At 37.4% G+C, this 25177-nt stretch overlaps 1 protein-coding gene across 2 annotated transcripts in view; it reads right to left on the reverse strand.

Annotated features, from left to right (window-relative positions):
- Positions 1 to 24805, reverse strand: part of LOC135223599 (dipeptidyl peptidase 4-like) — a 312810-nt gene extending 288005 nt beyond the window's left edge. Inside the window, exon 1 of one of the 2 annotated variants that reach the window (XM_064262160.1) lies at positions 24464 to 24805. In XM_064262160.1, the coding sequence (XP_064118230.1) occupies positions 24464 to 24505 (42 nt within the window). In that variant the 5' untranslated portion in view covers positions 24506 to 24805. Of the gene's footprint in view, positions 1 to 235; positions 254 to 24463 lie in introns of those variants that run through there. The other variant, XM_064262158.1, reaches the window with a different exon arrangement.
- Positions 24806 to 25177: the final 372 nt, after the last annotated feature.

Raw genomic sequence — 25177 nt, forward strand, 5'->3', positions numbered from 1 at the left:
ACAAGACTAGAACGAGTCTTTGGAACAAGTGTTCAGGGATTTTCAGTCTCAAAATATAACTAGAACTGAAATAGCACCACTTCAATAACTTAGCGGGATGTTTCAACCTCTAAACACTGGCAAAAGGTGGAAAGTGAAAGACTGTGACCACTCCGTTGCTGCTCTGGCGTTCGCTGATAGTTACTAAACTTCGGTGCAAGTTTGTTCAATGTCATGACCAAGAAAGAGCTTTCACCTTCGAGCGGCGACGGTGACGGGGACCCCAGTGATAGCAGCAGCAGCAGCAGCAGCAGCAGCGGCAACAGCATAACACTCACTCGCGGCCTCCCTCCGGCAGACTACGAACACACTCACGGGGCGAACCCGCACCAGCACTGGTGCCGCTTTTCTGGTGGAAAATAGACGCCCGTCATCTGTTTCCTGCCTGAACACGACGATTTGGTTCACTATGTCGTAAAACCATTCTGCACAATCTGCACCGGGGATCTAACGTCGAACTGAGAAGCTGATCATTTTCAATTTTTCCCTTCACCTCAGTTACTAGCATCTTTTCCCGTCGGTAGTTGCAGTCCTCTTCCATTTATACTTCTTATTTGCATATTTCATTCGTCCTTATGTTGTTCATGAAAACACTGTGGTAACTACCTGAAGTATGATTTTATACATTTCTCAGACTCTAGTTATTATTATCCGAAATGCAGCGTAAAAGCCATTTATTTATCCGCGTTCGATTCTCCCTCCTTTTTTACTTACATTACAAAAGCAAAAAATAGTAACCAAACAATGGTTTCATTTCACAAAACTGCAAAAAGAAAATGACCTTCAGCAAGACACGCTCTCCTAACGCTTGCGCCTGTATTGAAGTTAAATGATTACGATGCAGAGCAGTCTCTTAATTTATGTGTCCTACGAAGTCTGCGGAAAAGGTTCGATTCTGAAGCATGTATGAAGTATCAGTTTAGGGACGAAGTCCTCAGACGTATGTATGATCCAACGTCTAAAGACTGGCATGATCTAATGACATTTATATTTTCCCAACATCCCCATCCGGTATTCGTTATTATTTGCTTTATGATCAAATAATCTTTCCCTACCGATGATTTATTGTATTGTTTCAGGCTTTTCGTCTTTAAGGTTAAAATACTTTACACAAGCTATATTTCAAAGGAAAAAATATAGAAATAAAAACTATTAGGAAGGAAGCTGGCTACATTAATATGCGCTCAAATCCACGGTCTTTAGACTCGCGCAACCACAAAATTGCTGAGTGAGAAGCTGGAACGACTAGCGCTTAATCTAGGTTTAATTCCTCGTTCTTTTGCTCGCGTAATGACAATGGAGAAAAGAAACTACTAATTATCAATTTTATGCAGCTGGGTACAAAACTTACTGGTCGTGTAACTTCATTCTCATAAAATAGGACAAAGGGAGACAGAACGTCACGAGATGTCATGAGCATGGAACTCATTACTTCATTGCATTACACACACACACACATATATACACATACTACATACATTAAATACATACATATATATATATATGTATATATATATATATATAATTTGTGTGCATCCATCGAAAAAGTCTTTTTCATGTAGAATTACAGACTAAAGAAGCGACTCCGGCGCTAATTTTGTACTGCATCTTCCTTTTTCTAATTAATTTACTTCGTTAGCTAAAAAGGATGATAGTGTAATTCTATAAGATTTCCACGCAGCAATGTACATTGGATTTTGGGGCCAATCTATTAAAATGCTATTTGCATGTTAACATAATCGGTTAGAGACCGTAAGACGATTGTGCAGAGTCGCAAACAGTGAGAACTGGATAGGGCTATCAAACTCATTCCATACACTTGCTAAAAACTTAGTGTATCACCTTCCAAGCAATACTCACTACGTGGAAAAATGGCATATGGTGAATATATATATATATATATATATATATATATATATATATATATATATATATATATATATATATATATATATATATATATATATATATGTAATAATTACATCTATTAAATTTACAAGATCTGTAAATATAAACCCATGACCTGAGGTCATGGCATTAGGAGGGTTCTACGTGACCAAAGCAGACCTAGATTACGCTATGCGCTGTCTGCAGTAGCCTGATCTAGCTCAAAGCTTTGTCAAACATTTTATGTTTATGATAACTTTGCACAACAACTTCCATGGGAAGCGGTTGACCTGTTAACCTACGCCGGAAACTTGTAACTTCCGAGCCGGCGGACTACGTATGTTTGCTGAGATAGCTAATGTTCCGCTATCGACGCGATGCTTTAGAATGGCAGTTCCGCGCCAACCATCAAACATATCGGTCTTCCGACCGAGCTGCATCTCCTAGTATGGAGTTACAGAATAAAGTTGTTATCTTTGTTCAACTTGCCTGTTTGAATCATCTCCTTTAGTCAAGAAAGAACCACTCTACTAAGATATCCAAGGGATGGAAAATATAGATCCATGTTTGGTAATAATAATGATTAGGTACCAAAAAATAATAAAAAGGTAAAAATCAAAACATGTATACATGATTAATATGATAACAGGTAACCTGATTAAGAATAATGGTTACTAAATAATGATTATAGCATGATCATGGATAATTGTTAAAGAGTACTTGACACTCTTTGTAATAGATAAATATAATTGTACAATGGTATAATAGTATAACTATGGAAATCTGCAGAAAAGCAATATATAGGGCTGATATATTTTATTAGGTGCCCGAAAAATACCTTTAGGAATATATTAATGTATAATATTGGGCTATAATGCTTTATTAGGCGCCCTGGAGATACTTTAACTGTTCAAATGCAAAGGCGTGAGTCTTTCTTGTCCTACATTTTTGCCAGCATACGGACCGCTTTTCACACACAACACAATTCCAGACAATTCCCTAGGCACGAACTGAAGTGGCCAGGTTCAAGCGGCCCTAAACGCAAACGACTTGAGTTTAACGGGTACGTCATCTAGACGGGCCAATACGTTCCCTTGGAGATCCTTCTGTTTACGCCTCAGCCTACGCCAAGCAGAAATGTTGACGGCGATAACCAATATGGCCGTCACGCTGAACACGGCTAGCAGAATGTAGTAGCGAAGATTTTCTCCACCTGCATAAGTCGATGACGCGTGGGTCATCTCAGCCAGTTGCGTCAAACGATGAGCTACTCGCGCGTTGTATGGGAGAGGTAGTGACGGGATGATTGTGGAAGCCCACGTGTAGTTCGCGAAATACGCCTTCTCACGTATTATCGTGTTGACCCCTCTGACGGTGTAGTTTGTAGATGTCCCCGTACAACCATCGGCTGCTACGAAGATAGGGGCATGGGCGGTGGTACTGTCCGGACACACGACGTCGAATCCGGCCGTATCATAACGGATCCAGGAACCATTATTCATCCTGTAATTGAATTTATTACCGTAAAAGGGATAAAGTTTCCCCAGACAACCTTCGCTTGTATGAGAGAGAGAGCCGTTTAGCACTATGTCTAACTCACATGAATCCGTTGATATAGGATAGAATTCAAAAGAGTCAGCTGTACAAATTTTATTATTCATGGCTTCTGAACAGTGAGTGAGTTTATCTAAGTCTTTAATGATTGTAAATGATTTCTTATCAGAAGAAATCAGTACATGCCCCGTTAAATTGGATATTACTGGATTTGAGTTATTCGTCATGAAAGTAGGAAACGGTGCTATTTTGTATGATTGCCAAGCATCGGAAGAATCAAAAGGAATTGTGATCATAATTCTATAATTTTCAACGCTGACTGATATTAGGCTATAATAGAACTCTACTTTATGGGCATCTAATAAAGGAATATAACCTAGCTTCTCCCGTCCGTTTTCCAAAGTTAACGTCAGATCTTTAATAGGCATGAGGTGAGGAGATAACACACCCTTTGTTGCTAACGTAATTGCTTCTACGTAATCTTTTGACTTTTCAATAAAATGTGATATTTTCACACGGATATGATCTATTTTCGAACTATAGTAAGCTAACGTAGCCAGCAAATGTTGAACTTCCATGACCTGATCGATATTATTTGAATGTTCATTAACGATACTCATTATTTGATTGATCGAAGATAACTGGCTGCGAAGTTCAGATAAAGCCAGTTCTGTTTTGTGTTGCAAAAACTCAATTCTTTTATTTTGATTATTTATCTTAAGGCGATTTGAGATTCCTAAGCCTAGATTCGCAACTGATCCTAAGATGTTTAGTCCAGCCAGAATAAGCGGGTTGCGGCGTTCAAGAGTATTGTGCCGCACAGACCACATCAGCAGGTCACGAGCGAGTTCTTCTGCCTCGGCGGTTTTATTTTGTATGTCATAAGACAACATTTCCGCGACGCTTAGTGTTTGAGCTAGCGAAATCTCTGAGTTAGCATGAAAATTACGTTCGTGCATTTCCTTAAGGGAAATACCAAACTCATCAGGTCATTCTTTAAGTTAAGGACGTCATCTTCAGGCAAGAAAATCGCATGCATATCTACTTCTATAACAATATTACTTGACACGATGAATACATCATCTATTCTCTCGATAATCGAGCCATGATTAAATTCTATTTCTTTCGTCCTAGCGCTCTTTCCATACAACAAAGATGTCTGAATACACAATATCACTCCTAACAATAACAGATTCATTTTTGAAACCTGCAATGAGTAAAACATATGTAATAACTCGCGTAAAAGAATAGGTTTACATACAATATGATTAATAGATATATATATATAAATTATTATACAAGTTTCATAAATACAACCATTTTTTCCCTCACTCCATCTACCTTTCTTTAGATTCTGATATGTGCCAATGGGACTATTCTCACATCAGTGGGTTTGGATACATTTTGAACCCTAACTCTATTGGCCGTTAAATTTTCTAAAATGTTAAACGGGCCTTCAAACTTAGGTGTCAGTTTATAATTTAAACCTTTACGTACGTATACTTGTATGTATACCTGATCGCCCACGGCATATGTTCTAGTTGGCTTAGCTATTTTATCATGATTTTTTTTCATTATGATTTGTGCTTCTTCTAAATTCTTACGAATTATATTATATCGACTTATGCTTGCATCCATAACATCCTTTAGAGGATTTGATAAATTAGTTGTAGGCTTTAAGATGTGGAAAGGCGTTCGGGCCGGGATACCGTACAGTGCCTCGTGCGGTGTCATTTTAATAGACACATGATACGAGTGATTAAGTGTGCTTAGTACCGCAGGTATGGCAATGTCCCAGTTGGGGTCTGCCCCCCCTAAGGTGACCCTTAAAATGTTTAAAACCTTACGATTTGCCCTTTCCACTAGCCCATTAGACTCTGGGTGATAGATCATGGTATTGATTTTCTTTTCTTTATACAAAGGAATTCGCACAAGGAGTTAAGGAAATGATTATTGAACTCCCCGCCCGAGTCTGAGATAATGATGTGTGGAATTCCATGTTTACAAATGTAGCACCCGTAAAACTTCCTAGCGCACTCGACCGCGGTTTTTGTTTTTTGAAGCGCTATAAGTTCTGTATATCGAGTCAAAGCGTCTATAATTACTAGGAGGTGCTTATTTCCTCTGTCTGACTCGTAAAATCCTGTTAATAAATCTAAATGTACTCTTTCAAAGGGTTGATTTGGCACGGGGTAAGCCCCTAGGCTGACAGGTGTCTTCGTGTGCCCTTTGTATTCTTGACAAGTGCGACAATTTGCTATGTGCTTTTTTTATATCTGTAAGCATCGTATGCCAATAAAATAAGGATTTGGCTTTCTGTGACATCAAGGTATAACCCGGGTGTCCGTGCAGTGGATTTTCATGCAACCACTTTAAGACAGTGGGTATGAGTGAGATAGGCACCACCACCTGGTTGTTATTCAACTGCGGTGTGTTGCGGGTTTTCCTCGTCATGGATCTACACAGGATATTGTCCTGTAGGATATAATTCTGCTGCTTATACTTTAGGTATTCCTTTTCCTTCGGATTTCCGTTTAACGCAATGATGATTTTTTCTATTTACGGATCTTTTCTTTGTTCCGTCTGTAATAGTTCAGCACTCCAGCCCAGATCTTCCTGTTCAGATATAGTTTTAACAATGGGCGTGGAGGTTGAGATATCTATTAATTCAGCTAATGGCTCGGTACAAGATGAAGAGGGGTTGCGTGATAATGCGTCAGCAATGATATTTGCTTTCCCAGGTAAATACCCGATCCTCGCGCCAAAGTCCTGAATGATCATGTGCCACCGAGTTCGCTTGGGGCTGTGACTAAAGCCTTTAAAGAAGTCGGTTAGGGGCTTATGATCAGTGAGAACCTTGACGGGATAACCGTATATTATGAATTTAAAGTGCACGAGTGAATTAACAATAGCGAGCCCTTCCTTGTCTATTACTGCATATTTACTTTCGGAAGGTCTCAGTTTACGTGAATAAAAAGCTATAGGGAAAAAACTGTTTATCATATTGTTGAAGCAATACCCCACCTACTCCTAGGTCTGAGGCGTCTGTTGCTATGAAAAATTCCTTACCGAAGTCAGGAAATTTCAAGATAGGAGAACTACACAGTTCATCTTTCAATTTATCGAACGCCTGTTGATGAATTTCAGACCATACGAAATCTACGCCTTTTTTTATAAGATCGGTTAGGGGAGCGGCTATGATTGAGTAGTTGCGGATGAAGCGGCGATAGTAGCCGCTACATCCTAAAAATTGCTGTATTCCCTTGATGTTAGTAGGTATCGGAAAGTTACGGATAGCCGACACCTTATCATGGACGACTTTAAGACCTTCACTAGAAACCGTGAAACCTAGATAGACTAGTTCTGTTTTAAAAAATTCACACTTACTTATCTTTACCCTTAAATTATGCTGCCTTAATCTTTGTAGCACTAACTCCAATTTACGTAAATGTTCTTCTAATGTGTTGGAAAAGATTACTAGGTCGTCCATGTAGGCATGTAGGATATCTCCCAACAAGTCTCCAAACACGATGTTTATCATACGAGTAAAAGTTATAGGAGCACAACGTAAACCAAAAGGCATACGCAAAAATTCATAATGTCCCCTGGCTGTGCTGAAGGCAGTGTATGGGATACTCTCTTGTTCCAACGGAATCTGATGAAATCCTTTTAGTAAGTCTAGGCTTGTGAAATATTTATTCTGGCCTAGTAAGGATAGGATATCATCGGTACATGGTACTGGGAATCTGTCAGGGATTGTTTCTTCATTTAAACAACGAAAATCTCGCATATCCGCCAAGTTCGATCTTTTTTCGGTACTACTATTAACGGAAAATTATAAGGGAACTGTTTGATTTCCTAATGACTCCTTCTTTTAACATTTTACCTACTTCCTCTGTTATCTCATTCTGAAATTTCATAGGAAGTCGGTACGAAGGTACATAGATTACTTTCTGTTTGTCCTTGAGCCTTATTTGATGCTCGATGACATCCGTTTTTCCTAAGGTTCCATCCGTAGTGGAAAAACATCATGATATTTAGTTAAAAGATTCAAAAATTTCTGCTGAATTTCTTCTTCTTGAATGTCCTTATTGATTTTGTTCTTTATAGATTGCAAAAGGGGTTCATCCGCAACTGATTGAGCGTGATTTATCTCAGCTACGGTAAGAATGCGATGTTTATAAACTTCGGCATCCAAGATATGTTGATTTTTGTGGATTACTAAAGTGGTATTCAAATGATTACAGACTTCGATGTTACATTGTTGTTGTGAGCCGACTGTATAAATGGCTTGTGTGACGGATAATCCGTGTGTTCTCAGAGTTTCGGAAAGGATTAATGTTTCAGATCCTGGCAAGGTTCTCTTTACACGCACTAATATATTTGAAGTTACGTTAGGCTCGAGAGTTTGCGTGCAAGCTGATATTACGGGTGAGCGAGAGTTCTGTTGGGTTGCCTGTATTATTTCTTGGTTCATGAGACAGGTGATTGGTTCCGTAATGTAAGTGACAACTCTGTCTGTCTCTTTATTATCTAAAACTGATTTTAGGGTATTAGAAGACCTATAGAATTTCCCTTTGATATACACGCCGTGTTTTGCAGGTGCTAAGATAATATTTTGAGTGCCCATAGACGGGTATCCGATAATTACTGCGGGATACATCTTAATGTTTTGTACAACGACAAAGGTATCAGCAAACGTGCGCTTACCGACCTTGTACTGTACATGAGTTACGACCACAACATTTAATTCATTATTCCCAATGCCTGAGAGCCTTATTCCGGACTTTTCTATAGGGAAATTTGAAAAGAGTAAATGATGAGTTCTTAAATCCATGATATTACGTGGACTACCAGAATCAAAGAACAAAGTGAATGACTTATGGTCCAAATTTACTGCATGTAAGGTTGGTCGCAACTCGTCTTGACTAATAATTGCATGAATTTGTTGCAAATCTACGGGAACCTGCACAGATTTTTTTTATTCGGCCGTGTGTTTCATAGGAAAATCAATTGTCTCACAATGATCTGATAAATGATTAAACTGATTATTTGATACAAAAGATGTTGATATTGATGACCCAACATCGCCCTCTCCCCCCTTGGAGTGAACTACATGGTATTTGTTTTGTTTATCACACCTTGAAAATTCGCTTGCCCTTGCGAGTTCTGGCTAGACGGCCCAGGAACAGAGGTACCTGAAGCACGATTTGTTTGTTTCTGCTGTTGTGCAGAATTTCCGTTTGGTTGTTTCTTCTTATAGTACTGAGGACCCTTCTTTTTATTTGCACTGGCAACTGGTTGCGTGTTTGTAGCATTCTGCTGTTGATTCCTCGAGTAGCAACGGTTATATGAATGAGTTGAAACCTATTGTGTATTGAACAAAAACGCGTCTGACAGTCTGAAATCATGTGACCTGGTCGTTTACAGTTATAACAAACCATCCCTGCAACTTGATTATTATTATGTACCACATTTACTTGTTGTGGCTTGTTCTCATTTTTTGCAAAAACTTGAATGAGCGAAGGATCTAGGTCGGTACATTTAGACATGTGTTTTTTGATTTGTTTATACACATCTAATTCCGTACTGTCGGGCTGCAATTTTTTATCAAAACACCGTACTAACGCTTCAGGCAACATTGCAGTGATAGACGTAAGGTAGATCAAACGGATAAAATCTTTCACTTTGATTTTAGCACCCGCAACCCACCCGGAGTTACTTAAACTATCCTGATATTCATTTAGCCGGTCGGCAATTAGTGCCGCCCGCTCGACAACATTGAGCTGAGTCATGGAGGCTTGGTTAAGGATATTTCTCAATGCCAATACTACATCTAAAGCCTCTTCACCCCCATACACGGCACGTAATTTAATTTTGAACTCGTCCCATGTAAGCGCCTCTTGGAAAGAAACCCCCCTTAGATACGCACTTGCGTCACCTTTTGCAAAGTCAATGAAGCTCTTGGCCTCCTGTAATTGTACTGCTGGGTCTGTGATGCTTTTTGCTTTTAAATGAGCGTCTACAGATGAGATCCATGCCTCAACATTTTGAGGCAGGAACCCATTGACCCGACCTTGAAAAGGGACAATCGCTGACCTCGCGCTAACGAGAGTCACCACATTGGGGTTGCCAGCCGGAGTAGTTGCCATTTCGACTTTCACTTTTTTCTTATCACTTCTATTCCTTGCAATCCTATCAAAATATCTATAAGAGTACACTCGACCACTACGTAAACGCATAAGCAATGTACTGTAGAAGTGTGTTATAATAATAGGAAAATCCCCTCCAAAAGATACAAAAATACAGATAATATGATAAAATATTATACGGAGAATTCCTGCAAGAAACGGTTAATAACAACGAGAAGAGAAAAAAAAATTAATCTGCGGGCGAGAACTCGTAGTTGAAGATTGATTCTGTAATGAAGGAAGATTAATATGGCGAACAACTCACCCCCAGAATACTGGATGATCGACTCTTGATGAACAACACTTCACTGAGGAAAAAAAGACCTGAATAGATAAAAATGGTACTTAGCTCCAGATTATATTGCGAAGGATTGTTGACATGGGATGACGTCTCAGTTCCTGTCTAAGTCTCGCGTCGGAAGTCGTGATGACGTCACGGTCTTCTCTCGGTGCACGATGCGTGGAGAAGTCCAAGATTGATGACGTCACAGCCTCCGTCCTTGCACTACTGCGTCTAGCTGTACACTCTGCGTCCTTGCTCGTGATCGGGTGATGTTCCCTGTGTTTGTTTTCTTCTTTCCGTTGATGTTCGATGCTGCTCTCGTCCGGTGTAGATTCTCGAAGATAAGTGACAACAGTTGCTCAAACGTCGGTGTTAAATGCTTGTATTCCTCTCGATGAAGGACATAGTTGCGTCTTCATAAACTGTTGCGTTGATTGAAGATCCCGTTTCCTCTGTTTAGTTTGATGTTGAAGGTGGAAGTTAGTTCTTGTAGACCTTCGGTCGGCTGATATGGGTCTTGTTAATTATATTCTTCGTTATACGCTGCCACCACATGTAAGTCTTATCGCTTGGCGATAGACTTTTTGTGTTCTCCTTACGACTGTCATTCGTAAGTATTTTTGGTTCCTCTCATCTCCCTTGGATATCTTAGTAGAGTGGTTCTTTCTTGACTAAAGGAGATGATTCAAACAGGCAAGTTGAACAAAGATAACAACTTTATTCTGTAACTCCATACTAGGAGATGCAGCTCGGTCGGAAGACCGATATGTTTGATGGTTGGCGCGGAACTGCCATTCTAAAGCATCGCGTCGATAGCGGAACATTAGCTATCTCAGCAAACATACGTAGTCCGCCGGCTCGGAAGTTACAAGTTTCCGGCGTAGGTTAACAGGTCAACCGCTTCCCATGGAAGTTGTTGTGCAAAGTTATCATAAACATAAAATGTTGACAAAGCTTTGAGCTAGATCAGGCTACTGCAGACAGCGCATAGCGTAATCTAGGTCTGCTTTGGTCACGTAGAACCCTCCTAATGCCATGACCTCAGGTCATGGGTTTATATTTACAGATCTTGTAAATTTAATAGATGTAATTATTACATATATATATATAATATATAGATATATTATAATCATATAATATGATTATTATTACTATCTAGTATAATATATATATAACGGTCTGATTCGCTGCTTAGGTCAACAGAGGCGCAGTCGAATGTGTGTAAAAGCACCACAGGGCCGTTTCTCCTTAAGGCCCGTCCATACCGAACTCTGTTCGATGTGACGTCAGAAGCGGAGAAACAGCTGGTAAAGTTCTGACTTTTCCCGCTTCTGACGTCACATCGAGCAAATTTCGTCAGGCAAAGCTCGACCGTGTGGACGGGGCTTTAAAAGGATTGGACCACAGAATACAAATGCCGATCTCAGTCATATTCATCCTCTAAATACTGAAATACAGGATGAACCTATCTGCAGAAAGCGTCCACTAAATTTACCGCTTCTTATCCCTACACAGATGTTCATAATCATTGCATCGACTTCCAAAGAAGTTACTCCAATTTATCCTTCATACACTCTAGTAGATGGTCCATTGCATTACGACTCTTCTTTTAAACCCTTCTATGTTGGCTCATTCTGTTTCCCTCCCCTCCTTCCGCCCAAAATTTCCTAATCATACGAAACACAACTTCAACGAACCTATCGTTCTCCATTCTCTCCATGTAACCAAACCACCACAAATACACGTTTCTACTCACCCATACTTTGTGCCACAATATTTTGTTTCCACATTCCTCACAGGACGCAAACAGTTCGCCCCACTAGATTCCAACTTCTTTTACAAACTCTTATTCGATTCAACTTTTACATACTTCGACAAAGTTAGCGTAATAGTCCCTTCCTATTTCGTAAATATGCCTTCCACAGACAATCTTTCATATAAGGATATTTTGTTGATTAGTTTTAACTGCATTCTTTGCAGATTTCTTAAGATGCCGCACTCTTCTTTTCGTGTACAGGCTCCTAACTTCCTAAGACATGTTTCTTTTGTGTGTCATTTTCCATCCCGCCGTGAAAACAATATACTTCAAACAAACTTCACTCGGTACACAGCAATATTAACGATCTTATAATTTTTTAACTTTTAGTCATGTTAAAACTTATAATAAAATTAGGTATTAACACGAATCTTGACCATACAACAGAGCCAGCATACGTTCCTTGACACAAAAATTGCATATCAAAAGTCGTAAAGCTAAAGCACGTACACTAAACGAAAATGAGATATAATACTAATTAAACCAACTACAGACTGTTTTCAAGTCAGTAGTCATTGTGCTAAGATTTCAAACATTATCGGCGTATCGTAAAGCAAGTCCCTATTAAAAAATATCAACTCAAAATACAATTCTCACAAGTACGAAATGCTCTGACAAATATATTTACCAGTTAAAACTTATAAGGTCTGAAGCAAAGAATTAGGGATAGGTACATATGAATACATCCAGTGTTAGAAACTGTTTGTCACATTATTCGTCTCGAATAATTAGTTGGGGGTTTACCTCATCTATAGGAAATGTTTCTCTGTCATTCACCATCTCACCAAGGAGACGTAAATTCTCAGCATGGTAACTTTTCTAAATGTTATATTTTTATATGAAGTTGACTCTATACCTTTCTCAACGTTTTTTAATACAAAAGGGACGAGACGTGCATATGGATTCGTCGATGGTATTTGTGGTATATTCTAAGCAAGATTAAGTGGAATTGCACCCACTTTAACTGCAATTATAAGTATATACAACTTGACGGTATTCACATACTTCATTGTCTAGTTCCTTTTATCGCATCAAGATATTTTAATTGTACACATCACTTGCAATTTCATTGAGCAGGTTTCATCATCAGGTTAATCGCACCTTTTCTATGATAATATCAAGTTGTTTTTCTCTTACTTTATAATTGCAATATATTTGAGCAACGTAGAATGTTTCGACTGTTTTTCTGAACTCTTTTTCTACGAATTTTTCATTATACTTCCTGAACTATTTTTCAATGAGTACCAACCATGCAGTATTTATTTCTAGAGGTATAAACTAGTGTAGCAAGACTATAAACCGAAGAAAGAGCCTGATGGTTTGTTATTATGTGCCCTCCATGAGTTAGAAATAGAATGTGTAGAAAAGAGGTTCCATCTAAAGGAATAATATATATATATATATATATATATATATATATAATATATTATATCATATATAGTATAATATACTATTCTTTTTTTTTTTATATATCTATATATATATATATATATATATATATATATATATATATATACATATATGTATATATATATATAAATATATATATATATATATAATCTATATTATGCCATTTCACCTAGGAAAGGGTGCTTTCGAGGGCTTTTAACCTTCCGGTTCTCAGTAAGTTCTCTGGGTAAGTTTTCCTCCCCTATGCCCTTTATAAATTCGTTGTAACCTGCCGCATTCAACTACCTACCAAGTTCGTAATTCACTGTTGCGATCAACAGATATACTATATGAATAGTTGAGAACCGGAAATAAATCACTTCCTAACCCATTCATGGGATCTATTTTGGGATATTTAATAGCAGAACAAGTGTATGTAATATTTCAGCATTAAGCCGTTTTCCGTAACAATAGGAGGCACCGGACAAAAGCAAGACAATGGTCAGGTAATCTAACGACTAAATCTAGAATAAAAATGTCCAGAAAACTTCCAAACACCTACACACCATCTACCCACCAATTTCTAAGCATTTGCCTTTTATCAAACAACCCCCCCCCCCCCCCGCCCCCCATCCTTCAGCACTATACAGTCTCTTAAGCAAATTATCATTTTCTTTCCTCTCCATTCCTTCATATGCCACATACGCTGCACATGCTACAGTTCATTTTAACAGCTTCCACTTATTTCATTCATTCACAGTCAACATTCACACTTCTATTCCATGAAGAGTTGGCTCAACAATCCCTTTGCATATTCCACCCCTGCCCTCCACGACAATCCAAGTTCTTCCACATCTGCACAGCCCGCTGCTTTTAAAATTCCTTAACCTACTCTTTCATTCTACAATCATCCAAAATCTTTACTTCCAAACACTTATAAGAATCTATTGCTTCCATTTTCTCACCATACACACATTCGCTGCTCTATCTTAACGCTTCCCGTGTACACCATCCTTACTCTCATGCATGTTTACGATCAACTATTTCCAAAGTCCAAACGCCTTCAGTCTCTTTCACTATTTCAGAATCTTCTCTTCCCAATTCCCATTTAGTATTGTGTCATTTGCAAACAGCCACTCCACATTTAATACAGGACATTACTTTCTTATACCACAACTTTATGTTTATACCGATACTGCACAATAATTTTTCTCTCCATAAAATTCCCTAATTATAAACTTCTTTTCGCTTACTCAGGGAGTAACCCTACAGACTACTTTGTTGTTTTTCTTGGGGGGGAGGGGTAGGAAAGGTCCATGGAGAGCCTAAAAAGATCTGAAAAGGGTGTTTCGTGTTGTGTTAAAGATACAGGAATTTTAGGATAGGATACTCATAATTTATTTATTAGAATGAATATTGTAAAAAATAAATAATGTGCATTTTAAAAATTATTTCGAATAACATATAGCGTATTTATTTCAATTTTCGATAGCGAAACAAGGCTCTATATGACCAAAATTTTTTTAGCACATTTTAATTTATTTGGTGTACTGAATTTAGAGGCAAGGTTTCTGTTCAATTATTTTGTGTTTCCACTTATAACTAAGAATATATGAACGAGTTTAATCTGTGTCCTTTTCATTTGGTCCTTGTTGTTAGTATGAGCAGTACTAAGTATGAGTATTAATTACGAAGACCACTTCACATTAAGTTAGGAATATTATCTTTACAACTTATGCGTGAAGGGAAAATCTTACGTGCGTCTCGAATAAGCTGGATGTCGGATCATCCATTGTTCTCCCTACAGCACTTGATTACCCTATCCAATTTACTCTTCTCCTTCCATTATTATCAAACAAGTTTATCTTCATAGCAATTAAAGGCACTGTTTCACATAACTTTCTTAAGTTTAAATTTGTAGGTTATTGGTCTTGATGTTTAATTGTTGAACCAATAATTTGCAGACATACCTCCGCCCACCCCTCTTATTACGCCCCTTAACGTGCTCCTAAATCCACTGTGTAGGCACTACAAGCTAATAAATTGCTTATTTTACTACCGCTCTCCCAGCATAGTATACTTATGAATATTCTTTAGCAATCATAAATTTCTGACGATACTTTCCAAACACATTTCCACAAGACTCCTTCCATTTTCTTTTATCCCATAAATTCTGTACCTACCAACAAACACCTTTTCACTCTCATTCTTATCCATTCTATACACGCACACATAAACGGTATGCAAAATAGCTGGGATAGCTCCTCTGATAAGACAATGAACATATCCACACTTCAGTTGCTGAATCATGGATGATTCCTGGCACAAAAAAAAATTCCATACCACTATTTGCTTTGCTTCATATACCTTCACAGAGAGCTCACTGGCAATACGTCAAACACCCCGCGCACCCTGTACCACTCACCTCTTGCTTCCTGGATATCGAGGCCCATAATATCAAAAGTCTTATCTGAACTGCATTTCTACAGCTTCATCCCCTCCTCTCTCGCAACAATTCTGAATTATTTACTTTTTTCACTAAATTATCATTCTGCAAAACACCTACATCAAATCTTCTAACAACCTCCTTTTGGGTCTCTCCCGTTTTTTTTTTTTTTTTTTTTTTTTTTTTTTTTTATCCAATCTCCTTGTAATACATAAATAACGATTTCTGTAGCTTTCACGGTCTTTCACTCTTTTCAATGTCCACACTTGTCTTTGAGAGCAGAGTTAGTTTAATAAACCTATCAAATATTTCACCCCTGTCTTCCATAAACATTCCAAGTTTCCTCCCAATCTTTAGCATTCATCCTCACACCTTTGTTGTTTCACCACCTGTCTAGGATGTAAAACTGTATAAACAAAATCCTTAATACGATTTGCCAGACTATGCAAACAATTTCGCTGCCAGAAGTCGTCAATAAACAACATATCGATAAACATAGAGTAAATCATCAACTGCTGTCCCTTTGTTTCTTACATGCAGTCAGTACGTAATTGACATGCACAGGAATCAAAAGATACTACTTAAATTCATACTGTGAATTATAGGCTGACCAATAACGAAAAGCCAACACCACACGCGACCAAAAAAAAAATAATCAATAAAATATATAAATCCAAATAGACAATATAATCTTATGTCGGGTAACCCCTGAACTACTTGGATGGCCCCAGAATCGGCAAATGGCACCTGAAAATAACCGAGATTCCCTTCGAAATCCCCTTGAAATCAATAAATGCCCTTGGAATTCTAGAAATACTCCAGAATCACTAACACGCCCACTCGGTATCACTGAATTACGAAGATCCGGTAATCATAGGAAATCCTCTGAAAACCATGCAGAGCGTCGGAGAGAAAAGCACTAGAAAACGTCACCAGAAGCATAGGAGAGCAATCACTATCATTATCATCGCCTCCAAAGCCGCGTGACGCAAAAGGCCTCTGTAAAATTCCGCCACTCATGTCTTTCCCGTGATTTATCTTCCAGGATAGTTATCACAAGAAAAAATCACTGGACCTTATAAAAATATATATAACTAAAAATAGTTTTAGAAACTACTTCTAGTTATTGCACTTAGTTAATTAACGTAAATATACACACGAACGATTAAGCATAAACCTCTTCATAAATTAACATAAGGTAGACTGGCAAAGTTTAAGAGATCTTAAAACAATAAATGAATTTTAATTATGAATACATTTTGTACTTGGAATTCTAAACATTGTATCAAATCCATTACTGTGTTTTTAAATAATCCATTGTCCTGAATATCATATAATGCCAAGAACAATGCAGTAACTTCGGCCATCATAACAAAAGTTTTCCAAATAATTTTTCACTGATCCTCAAAGCTTTTCAAAGTCGAATAGTATGTATGAACATAAAAGCGATAAAATGTTATGTATTTACCCTTTATTACAGAATAAACGCTATCTATTCTACTACAATATAATATTTGAATATTTTAATATATAAAGAGAAAGGTCATGAATATAAGTTTAAATGTTTAAGAAATTATTCAACAAACGTATATTTTAGCTAGTTTTAACTCTTTAACTGAGCTTGGGCAGACGTGTGTGCTTTCAAAAAAAAATAAAAAAATAAATAAATAAATAAACTTTACGTACCGTGACCAAATGAAAGGATTAAACGTGAAAGTATTAGAATAACAAGTATCTTTACATAACCCATTAAGGTGAACTTTAGTGCGTTTTGTGATTTTGGAAAGGTTTAATACACAACGGGAACACAAAATCTTGGTTAAAAAAAAAAGGCTTTACAATATTCCTTTTATCAACCAGACTAAATATACCATCATTTCAAGACCGCTTGCTTGGAAATAGGACTTAGATATTTCTGTACAGTATTTTCAAATCTAATAAATGATAATAGATATGACTAAGGTTTCTTAACCCTTTAATACGATGACTGAAGCCTCTATATGCAGAAACGTTACTGCAAATGTTGAAAAAATTACGTACGAGTTTATGGTCTTTCAACTTGTAGGTCAAACTGGCAAACTGATAAAAAATAATTTTAAAAAGATCCCAACTTTCATTTAGAAAAATAGTTTTTTGAAGACAAAATGAATGCCAGCAAAAACGGACTTGCACATCATAATATATTCCCAAGCATCCTCACCTCGTACTCTTCGATTCTTATATTCACTATCCTTCAAAAAGGGTACTACTCCTCTTTTCGGGATTAAAAAAAAAATCGTTAGACCTGATAAGCACTCAACATTTAGGACATTTGGTTGCAAGGCCCACCTCCTTTTACTGAAAACAGCACTTTCCTTTTTGGCGCATTTTCACTAACTGTCTGAATTCTTGATATTTTAACTGATGGTATCACTTAGTTTTCCCTAAGTTATTGAAATCTTCTGACCGTGCAAACTTTAGACGGACCACAGGGCGGCATGAATTGTTGCTCAGTGAGCAATCTGCATGAATGTTGACTGACTGTTTTATGAATGTTTGGTCTTGTGACCTGGCATAGAGTCCGCATGAATACTTCTACAATTCAATGAAGCAAAGAATTTTCAAGCCGAGGTTTCTCTGTTTTGCTTTAAAAGTATTTAAGGCCATAAGCCTTCCAAAAATAAACATTCTTATCTTCCCTGGGAAAACTCAAATCAGTATATTATTTCCCTACACGACACCATGGAAATTTCACATTTTACAAATGGCCAATATTTCCTACAATGTTTAACATCAGCTCGTAAGTTAGCAATATCTTTTTATAAAAGCAATATAGATCTTCATTGGAATAAAATGCAATATTCTAAAATCACAAAGGTATATTTATAAAATGCTACAGATAGAAGCTACTCTATGAATCACGTGTTCATTTTTAAACTGAATCTGCCAGTATGATTATACCTGACCACACACATATGTATGTACACAGTTACACAGTTATATATGTATGTACACACAATGACTCAGTTTTACACACACACACACACACACACAACACATTATATATATAGTATATATATATATATATATATATATATATATTATATATATAACTGTGGAACTGTGTACATACATATGTATGGTCAGGCATAATCATACAGGCAGATTCAGAGTAAAAATGAACGCGTGATTCATGGAGAAGATTCTATCCGTAGTATTTTATAACTATGCCTTTGTGATTTTAGAGCATTGCATTTTATTCCAATGAAGATCTAAATTTCTTTTATAGAAAGATATTTCTAACTTACGAGCTGATGTTAACCAATGTAGGAAACATTGGGATTTGTAGGCCCTCCTACTCAGGGCCCTATATTTGTCACACCTCCCAGAGGTCGCTATCCTGCCCACCAGGTCCTAGCTTTCAATGACAACAGTGCGCAGGTATCCATCATTCGAGAAGATAAAAATTACTTATGGAGCTTGGGTTGATAGGCACCAATTCCTCACGATGGAGAGCCCCAACCATGTCAAGATGTTCTTGCCTACTGTCTGATTGAGAGTTATACGACCTCACCTCTCTAGATATGTACCATGGCAGTAGCAACCTATATTCCAGAAGGTTATGACCTCCTGCTAGGACAGGATTTTAAGTCTCTTCCTACATTTGCACCGTCTCAGGGCCCCCTCCCTTACATAGCTCCAGACCCGTTCCACGGGCCTCCAAGAACTACCCCTGCACGGCCAGTATCACTTGAAGGTGCCAGGCAGTACCAGGCTCCGTCCCTCATGGGCACTCAGCCAGGTTTGTATCCTCTCACTAAGCCAGGAAGGGCGTCAGTGCCAGTGCCAAGGCAAGACTCGAGTCTCCCTCCCGGAGCTCAAGTCCCAGTTGCTTTCCCTCCGCTGGCTTGGCCCCACTACTCATGCCAGCAGTCGAGGAAGAGCCAATTCCAATAGGAATCCTCCAGGAAACCCATGACCGTCTATAGCAGACACTCTACCAATGGTGCGGCCTAGCAAACCGCCCCGGAGTCAGTCATCTCAATTTGTAAGCCCATCCTGAATATCGTTAGCTCCTCCACTCCCCTTCTGTCAGCAGCTAACCGGTCGCAGGTAATGACTCTGTCAAATCCTATTTGGCAGAAGAACTCAGGGAACCAAGCCACGCAGAATTAGGCACGGGGACAAGTGACAGTGCCCCGGTTGTTGCAGGTTGCAGCAGCTGGAGCTTTTGCCCCTCCAGCATCTTCAAAGTGATGGAGTCTTTCAAGGCCCACTATACTTCATCATACATACATACATCATATACCATACCAATATATTATACACATATATAAACATACATATATAAATATGTCGTAACTTCTCAGAAGTGTAAGGTAAGATCCACAATAAGTACGTTATAAAACTGCCTATGTATTGAATATATATATATATATATATATATATATATACATATATATACATATACATATACATATACATATACACTATACATAATATATATATATATATATACAAATAAATATATAATATATATTATATATATAACAATAACTTAGAGCTTTCATCCAACTACAACACTTGGACAAAAGCTGTAAGTTTTTTAAAATATATATTTTCAGCACAAAAAGAAACGTATATCACTGTGCATCTTACCTTACACACACAAACTGTATGTATGTATGTATGTAGATGCATGTATTTATATATATATATATATATATATATATATATATATAGTATGTATGTATGTAGTAGTATGTACATGTATTATATATATATATATATGGTATGTATGTATGTATGTATGTATGTATGTATGTATGGAAGTATATATATATATATATATATATATATATATATATATATATATATATATATATATATATATATATATATATATATATATATATATATATATTATATATATATATATATGTATATATATATTCAATTGTATTCCACATAGGAAAATGAAAATGGTTTATCTCAGAAATGCCCAACAGTTTCGTCCTCCAAATAGAGAGGTCCATTGGAGGACGAAACTGTTGAGCATTTTCTGAGATAAACCATTTTCCATTTTCATTTTCCTATGTGGAATACAAATGAATTACCATATCTTCGTGCCTAAGAAGATTATCAGTACTGATATATATATATATAGATATATATATATATATATATATATATCTATATATATAATATATATATATCTATATAGTATATATCTGATAGTATATCAAGAGTAGATGCAATTATAACGAGAAATAAGGTAGTGCTATACATAATGTGGATGGAAAAAATTGAACATTATGAACAAAAAACGAAACAGGAGGGTGGAAGTGAAGTATCGGAGGTGAAAAACACGACATATTTGAACGAAAAACAAAAGAATGCAAAGGACAGTCTGACATCAGCCAGAACAAGCTAATAAAAATTATATTAGAGATGATAAAAGACTGGTGAAAATTACTTTTTAAAAATCTTAGATATAAGAAAAATTCCAATACTGGAACATATTAGACCAGAAACATGCGCATGCTGCTGCTGGACATATCAAACAAGAAAATTACGCATGCTGAGACACATCAGACAAGAAAATTGCGCATGCTGGGACACATCAGACATGAAAAATGCGCATGCTGGGACATATCAGACAAGTAAAATGCGCATGCTGGGACATATCAGACAAGAAAATTGCGCATGCTGAGACACATCAGACAAGAAAATTGCGCATGCTGGGACATATCAGACAAGTAAAATGCGCATGCTGGGACATATCAGACAAGAAAATTGCGCATGCTGGGACAAATCAGAAACCAGACCCGAGCCTAAAACAGGGACCAACAGTTATGGATTTAAGACCGACTGCCCTTACAAATAGATAGGTACATTTCCATATGGACTACGATACATAATATAGAAGACACGATGCAAATGACATTATGAGTGAATCACAATGAAGGATTTAAAAATAAATAAATAATTTATACAATTCAATGACTATACAGAAACAATTAAAAAAAAAAGTACTCCAGTTGTTATCGCAGAAAATATTGTAAAGTAATTGGACTCTGTTCCGTGGAAATGACAGAAACCGTGGATATATCAAGGGAGAGCAGTTATAGGAATAATCTTAAATATTTATTTAAAAAAAAAAGGGGGGGGGGAATGACCTTTCTCTGAATACTACTGGACGACAATCGGCTATAAAGATACTTCAGCAATTAGATTAGGTCGTAATTATTAACCGATTTAATTCTAGAAAAAGTACTGAATATAAGTTATAATAACTATTCTCTGCAAATACCAGCATTATTTTCTGCAGGTTATGGACTCAAAACACAAAGTACTGAGGAAGAAGAAAGAACAATACATTCAGTATAAGACATAGTTCTAGTCATAACAGTTCTGAGGAAGGGGAAAATATAATACTATTACAGTACTATTAGGACACAGCTACATCTTATGGATGGATGGATGTATGATATTTAGCGCAAAAGGCCAGGCAATGGAGGCTCCATCTTATGGCCTTTTCAATTAACAAGCAAACAAGATTGCCCAAATTTAATTGAAGGGAATAAAATAACTCTCTAAAAAAAAGTCACGTTGAAAATAACAAATCAAAGAAACAGTTTGCTGAGTACACCAAGGAATGTTATTCAAAAACCCGGGTAAGTTCAAGTAAAGTGTATTCGCCCATTCAAAATACATGCATCACAATACTAACACTGGGAAAACATTCAGGCAAATGAGACCTATGCCTTCATTCTTGCATGTAACAAATTCTTGAATTCGGTAAAGAATAACTTCAAACTCTTCAGATGATCTAGCAATCCTTGAACTGTCAATCAATGAACATATCTACGGTGCTTCAAGACTAGAGATTGATTCATCGGGCGAACTAAAGGATGTGGACACTACCTCTTAATACAAATATTTATTAGAAGATATTAAAACCTTAACCGGAAATATATCCATGAGCCAGTTCTACGAAAAGGAAACTAAACTCATGAGGATAAAAACATAAAAATTAATTAACATAAAGATTCATTTGTCAACAACCGAAAAAAGGAACAAATATATTTAAAACGCCAAAGAATATGGAAGGAAAATAACTATACTCTGTTTTTTTTCATCTGTCCATCCGCCTGTGGTGTTTTTGTATGGCAACACTGCGTCCCGGGCTTTAGATAGTTACATTCAGCTTACATTCAACGATTATAATAATATCCTATTTCGCATATTAACGGTGTAATTCGCATACAGAAAATTATTAAAACACTTTTCAGTTGCAAATGTACACCCAGATATCCTTTTATTTACCTAAAACTTACAAATAGCGTAACTATCTAAAGCCCGGGACGCAGTGTTACCATACAAAAACACCATAGGCGGAGGACAGATGAAAAAAAACAGAGTATAGAATATATTGCAAATATAGGCCCAAAGGTAAGCAAATTAGGTATATAAATATACAGACAAGTATGACAAAATAACCTGAGGTTCAATTGAAACACAGCAACGCGTTCAATGAACTAATTAAAAAGATATAACATCCGCATCAGCTCTACATGGAAAATAAACATGAAATACTGACAGATATCCTTCCTTGCCATTCAGAAATTTAGTTAAATGGATACTGAAAAGAGAATGAAATAACTCCTCGAACTCTAACAGAGGATGCACTGGATGAATTAGAATAGGGGCGAAATCTCAAAAGGGAGCCGGAGAAAAATAAAAGGGGGGGCATCCCCATTTTCCATACACACACACACACACACACACACACAAACACACGAAATAGGCTACTCTACAATTTGATATTTCTCGCGTAAACGAAGTTTCCATCTCCTGGTTAGACTATCTTTATTATGGCACGGCCGGTAGTGTATACAGGCTAGGTTGATTGCCATACTTGATTTACATGTGCATCCTGTCAGACAATCTATAGAAAGCAAGGGTCCATCCATTCGTCATCTTTATGAAGTAAAAATCGCACGGGTAGCATATAGGTAGGCAAGGAACAGATATCCATTAACCCTTGCAGGCTCTTGCAACAACAAGGCTGGCTTTCTGTCAGCATATGACCAAACATCACCAAAGAAGTTACTTACAGATCCCATGATCATAAAGAAAACTGAACGGTTTCAGTTGTTAGACCGAGGCCAGTGGTCCATGCTGGGCCTGTTATTCCCATTAACAGAAAACACAATCCCGTTTACTGCCAACCTTTGGGCATGATATTGTGCCGATGAGGGCTGATACAGCTTAAATCTTAAAATTCATATCCACTTCAAACTACCTAAACTGACAACCCCTAGACCTATAAGTAGACAATGGTTTTAAAAATTGCCTGTATTGGGAATAAATGTTGCAATGGTGTCATTACTGGAATGGTGGGACGAATCTTCGAAACATAGACCTAACCTGTCATTTTTCAAGTCACTGGGTCTAGCCTAGGCTACATAGTATAATACTTAACTAACTTGAGGCTTAGAACCTTGTGTGTAAACAAATAAGCTCATGGTTACCTGCGTATACCTATATTTACATAGCTCCAAAACCCTAAATTGGTACAAGTATTCAACAACAATCAAACAAGGAGCCAATGTAGCCGGAGGGAGTCACGTGGTTTGGCCTAGGTTACCACTTGACTGTACTAAGTATTTCAGAAGGCATAGCACAACCTAACCAGACATAATAACTGTATCTCTCATTATCATAACCCTTCCGTGTGAACACTAACCTACAATAGGTTTCTTTAGTCCCAAAAGACACTGAATAACCCTAGTGAGGAGCTTTGTTGGTTTTCATCGCCTCTAAAACTGATAGGCCTCCCTATCTTACATCTAGGCTAGTACTTGATCACTTACCTTTAGTACCACAACTTGAAGAATCTGAGAATCCTCTGGCATTTCAGACTTGAGATTACCACAACAAGATCAGTCTGTGTGTAACTAACTTAACCTTGACAGGCTGTAGTTACACTCGAAAACATAAACAGCATATTGTCACAATGCAGACGCTGAGGAGAACGAGTAGACGACGGCCCCCTCCAACAATGCGTTACGATTAAAGAGTTACGACTGTAGTGGTGTACTGTATACAGCTCAACGTCTGGCGGTTGTGGGCAACTGTTCTCAAACATGAAATTGCGAAATACCATTTGTAATTATCTTCTAAAATAACAAGTTAAAAAGGCGCCGAAGTTTCTTAGGTGCAATCGAGTTTTCTGTCCGGTGGTGGCCTCAGCCACGATCCGATGGTGGCCTTAGCCACGATCCGGTGATGGCCTCAGCCACGATCCGGTGGTGGCCTATGGTACTACATATAGTGCTGCCAGAGGTACGATCATGGCTAACCTTAACCTTAAATAAAATGAAAACTACTGTGGCTAGATCATGGTGTTGGATCATGGATGTTTGGAGTCTTCAAGCCTCAGTAATTTTTAAGATCTGAGGGTAGACGAACAGACAAACCCGCCACTATAATTTTCTTTTACAGAAAACTAAAAATGTGTGAACTTAACGGCTGGATTCTCAATTTGCATGTTAATTCTATAATAGTACTACGTTTCATTTTCTCAA

This window comes from Macrobrachium nipponense, chromosome 10 (assembly GCF_015104395.2).
Source record: "Macrobrachium nipponense isolate FS-2020 chromosome 10, ASM1510439v2, whole genome shotgun sequence".
In the NCBI taxonomy this organism is placed as follows: Eukaryota; Metazoa; Arthropoda; class Malacostraca; order Decapoda; family Palaemonidae; genus Macrobrachium; species Macrobrachium nipponense.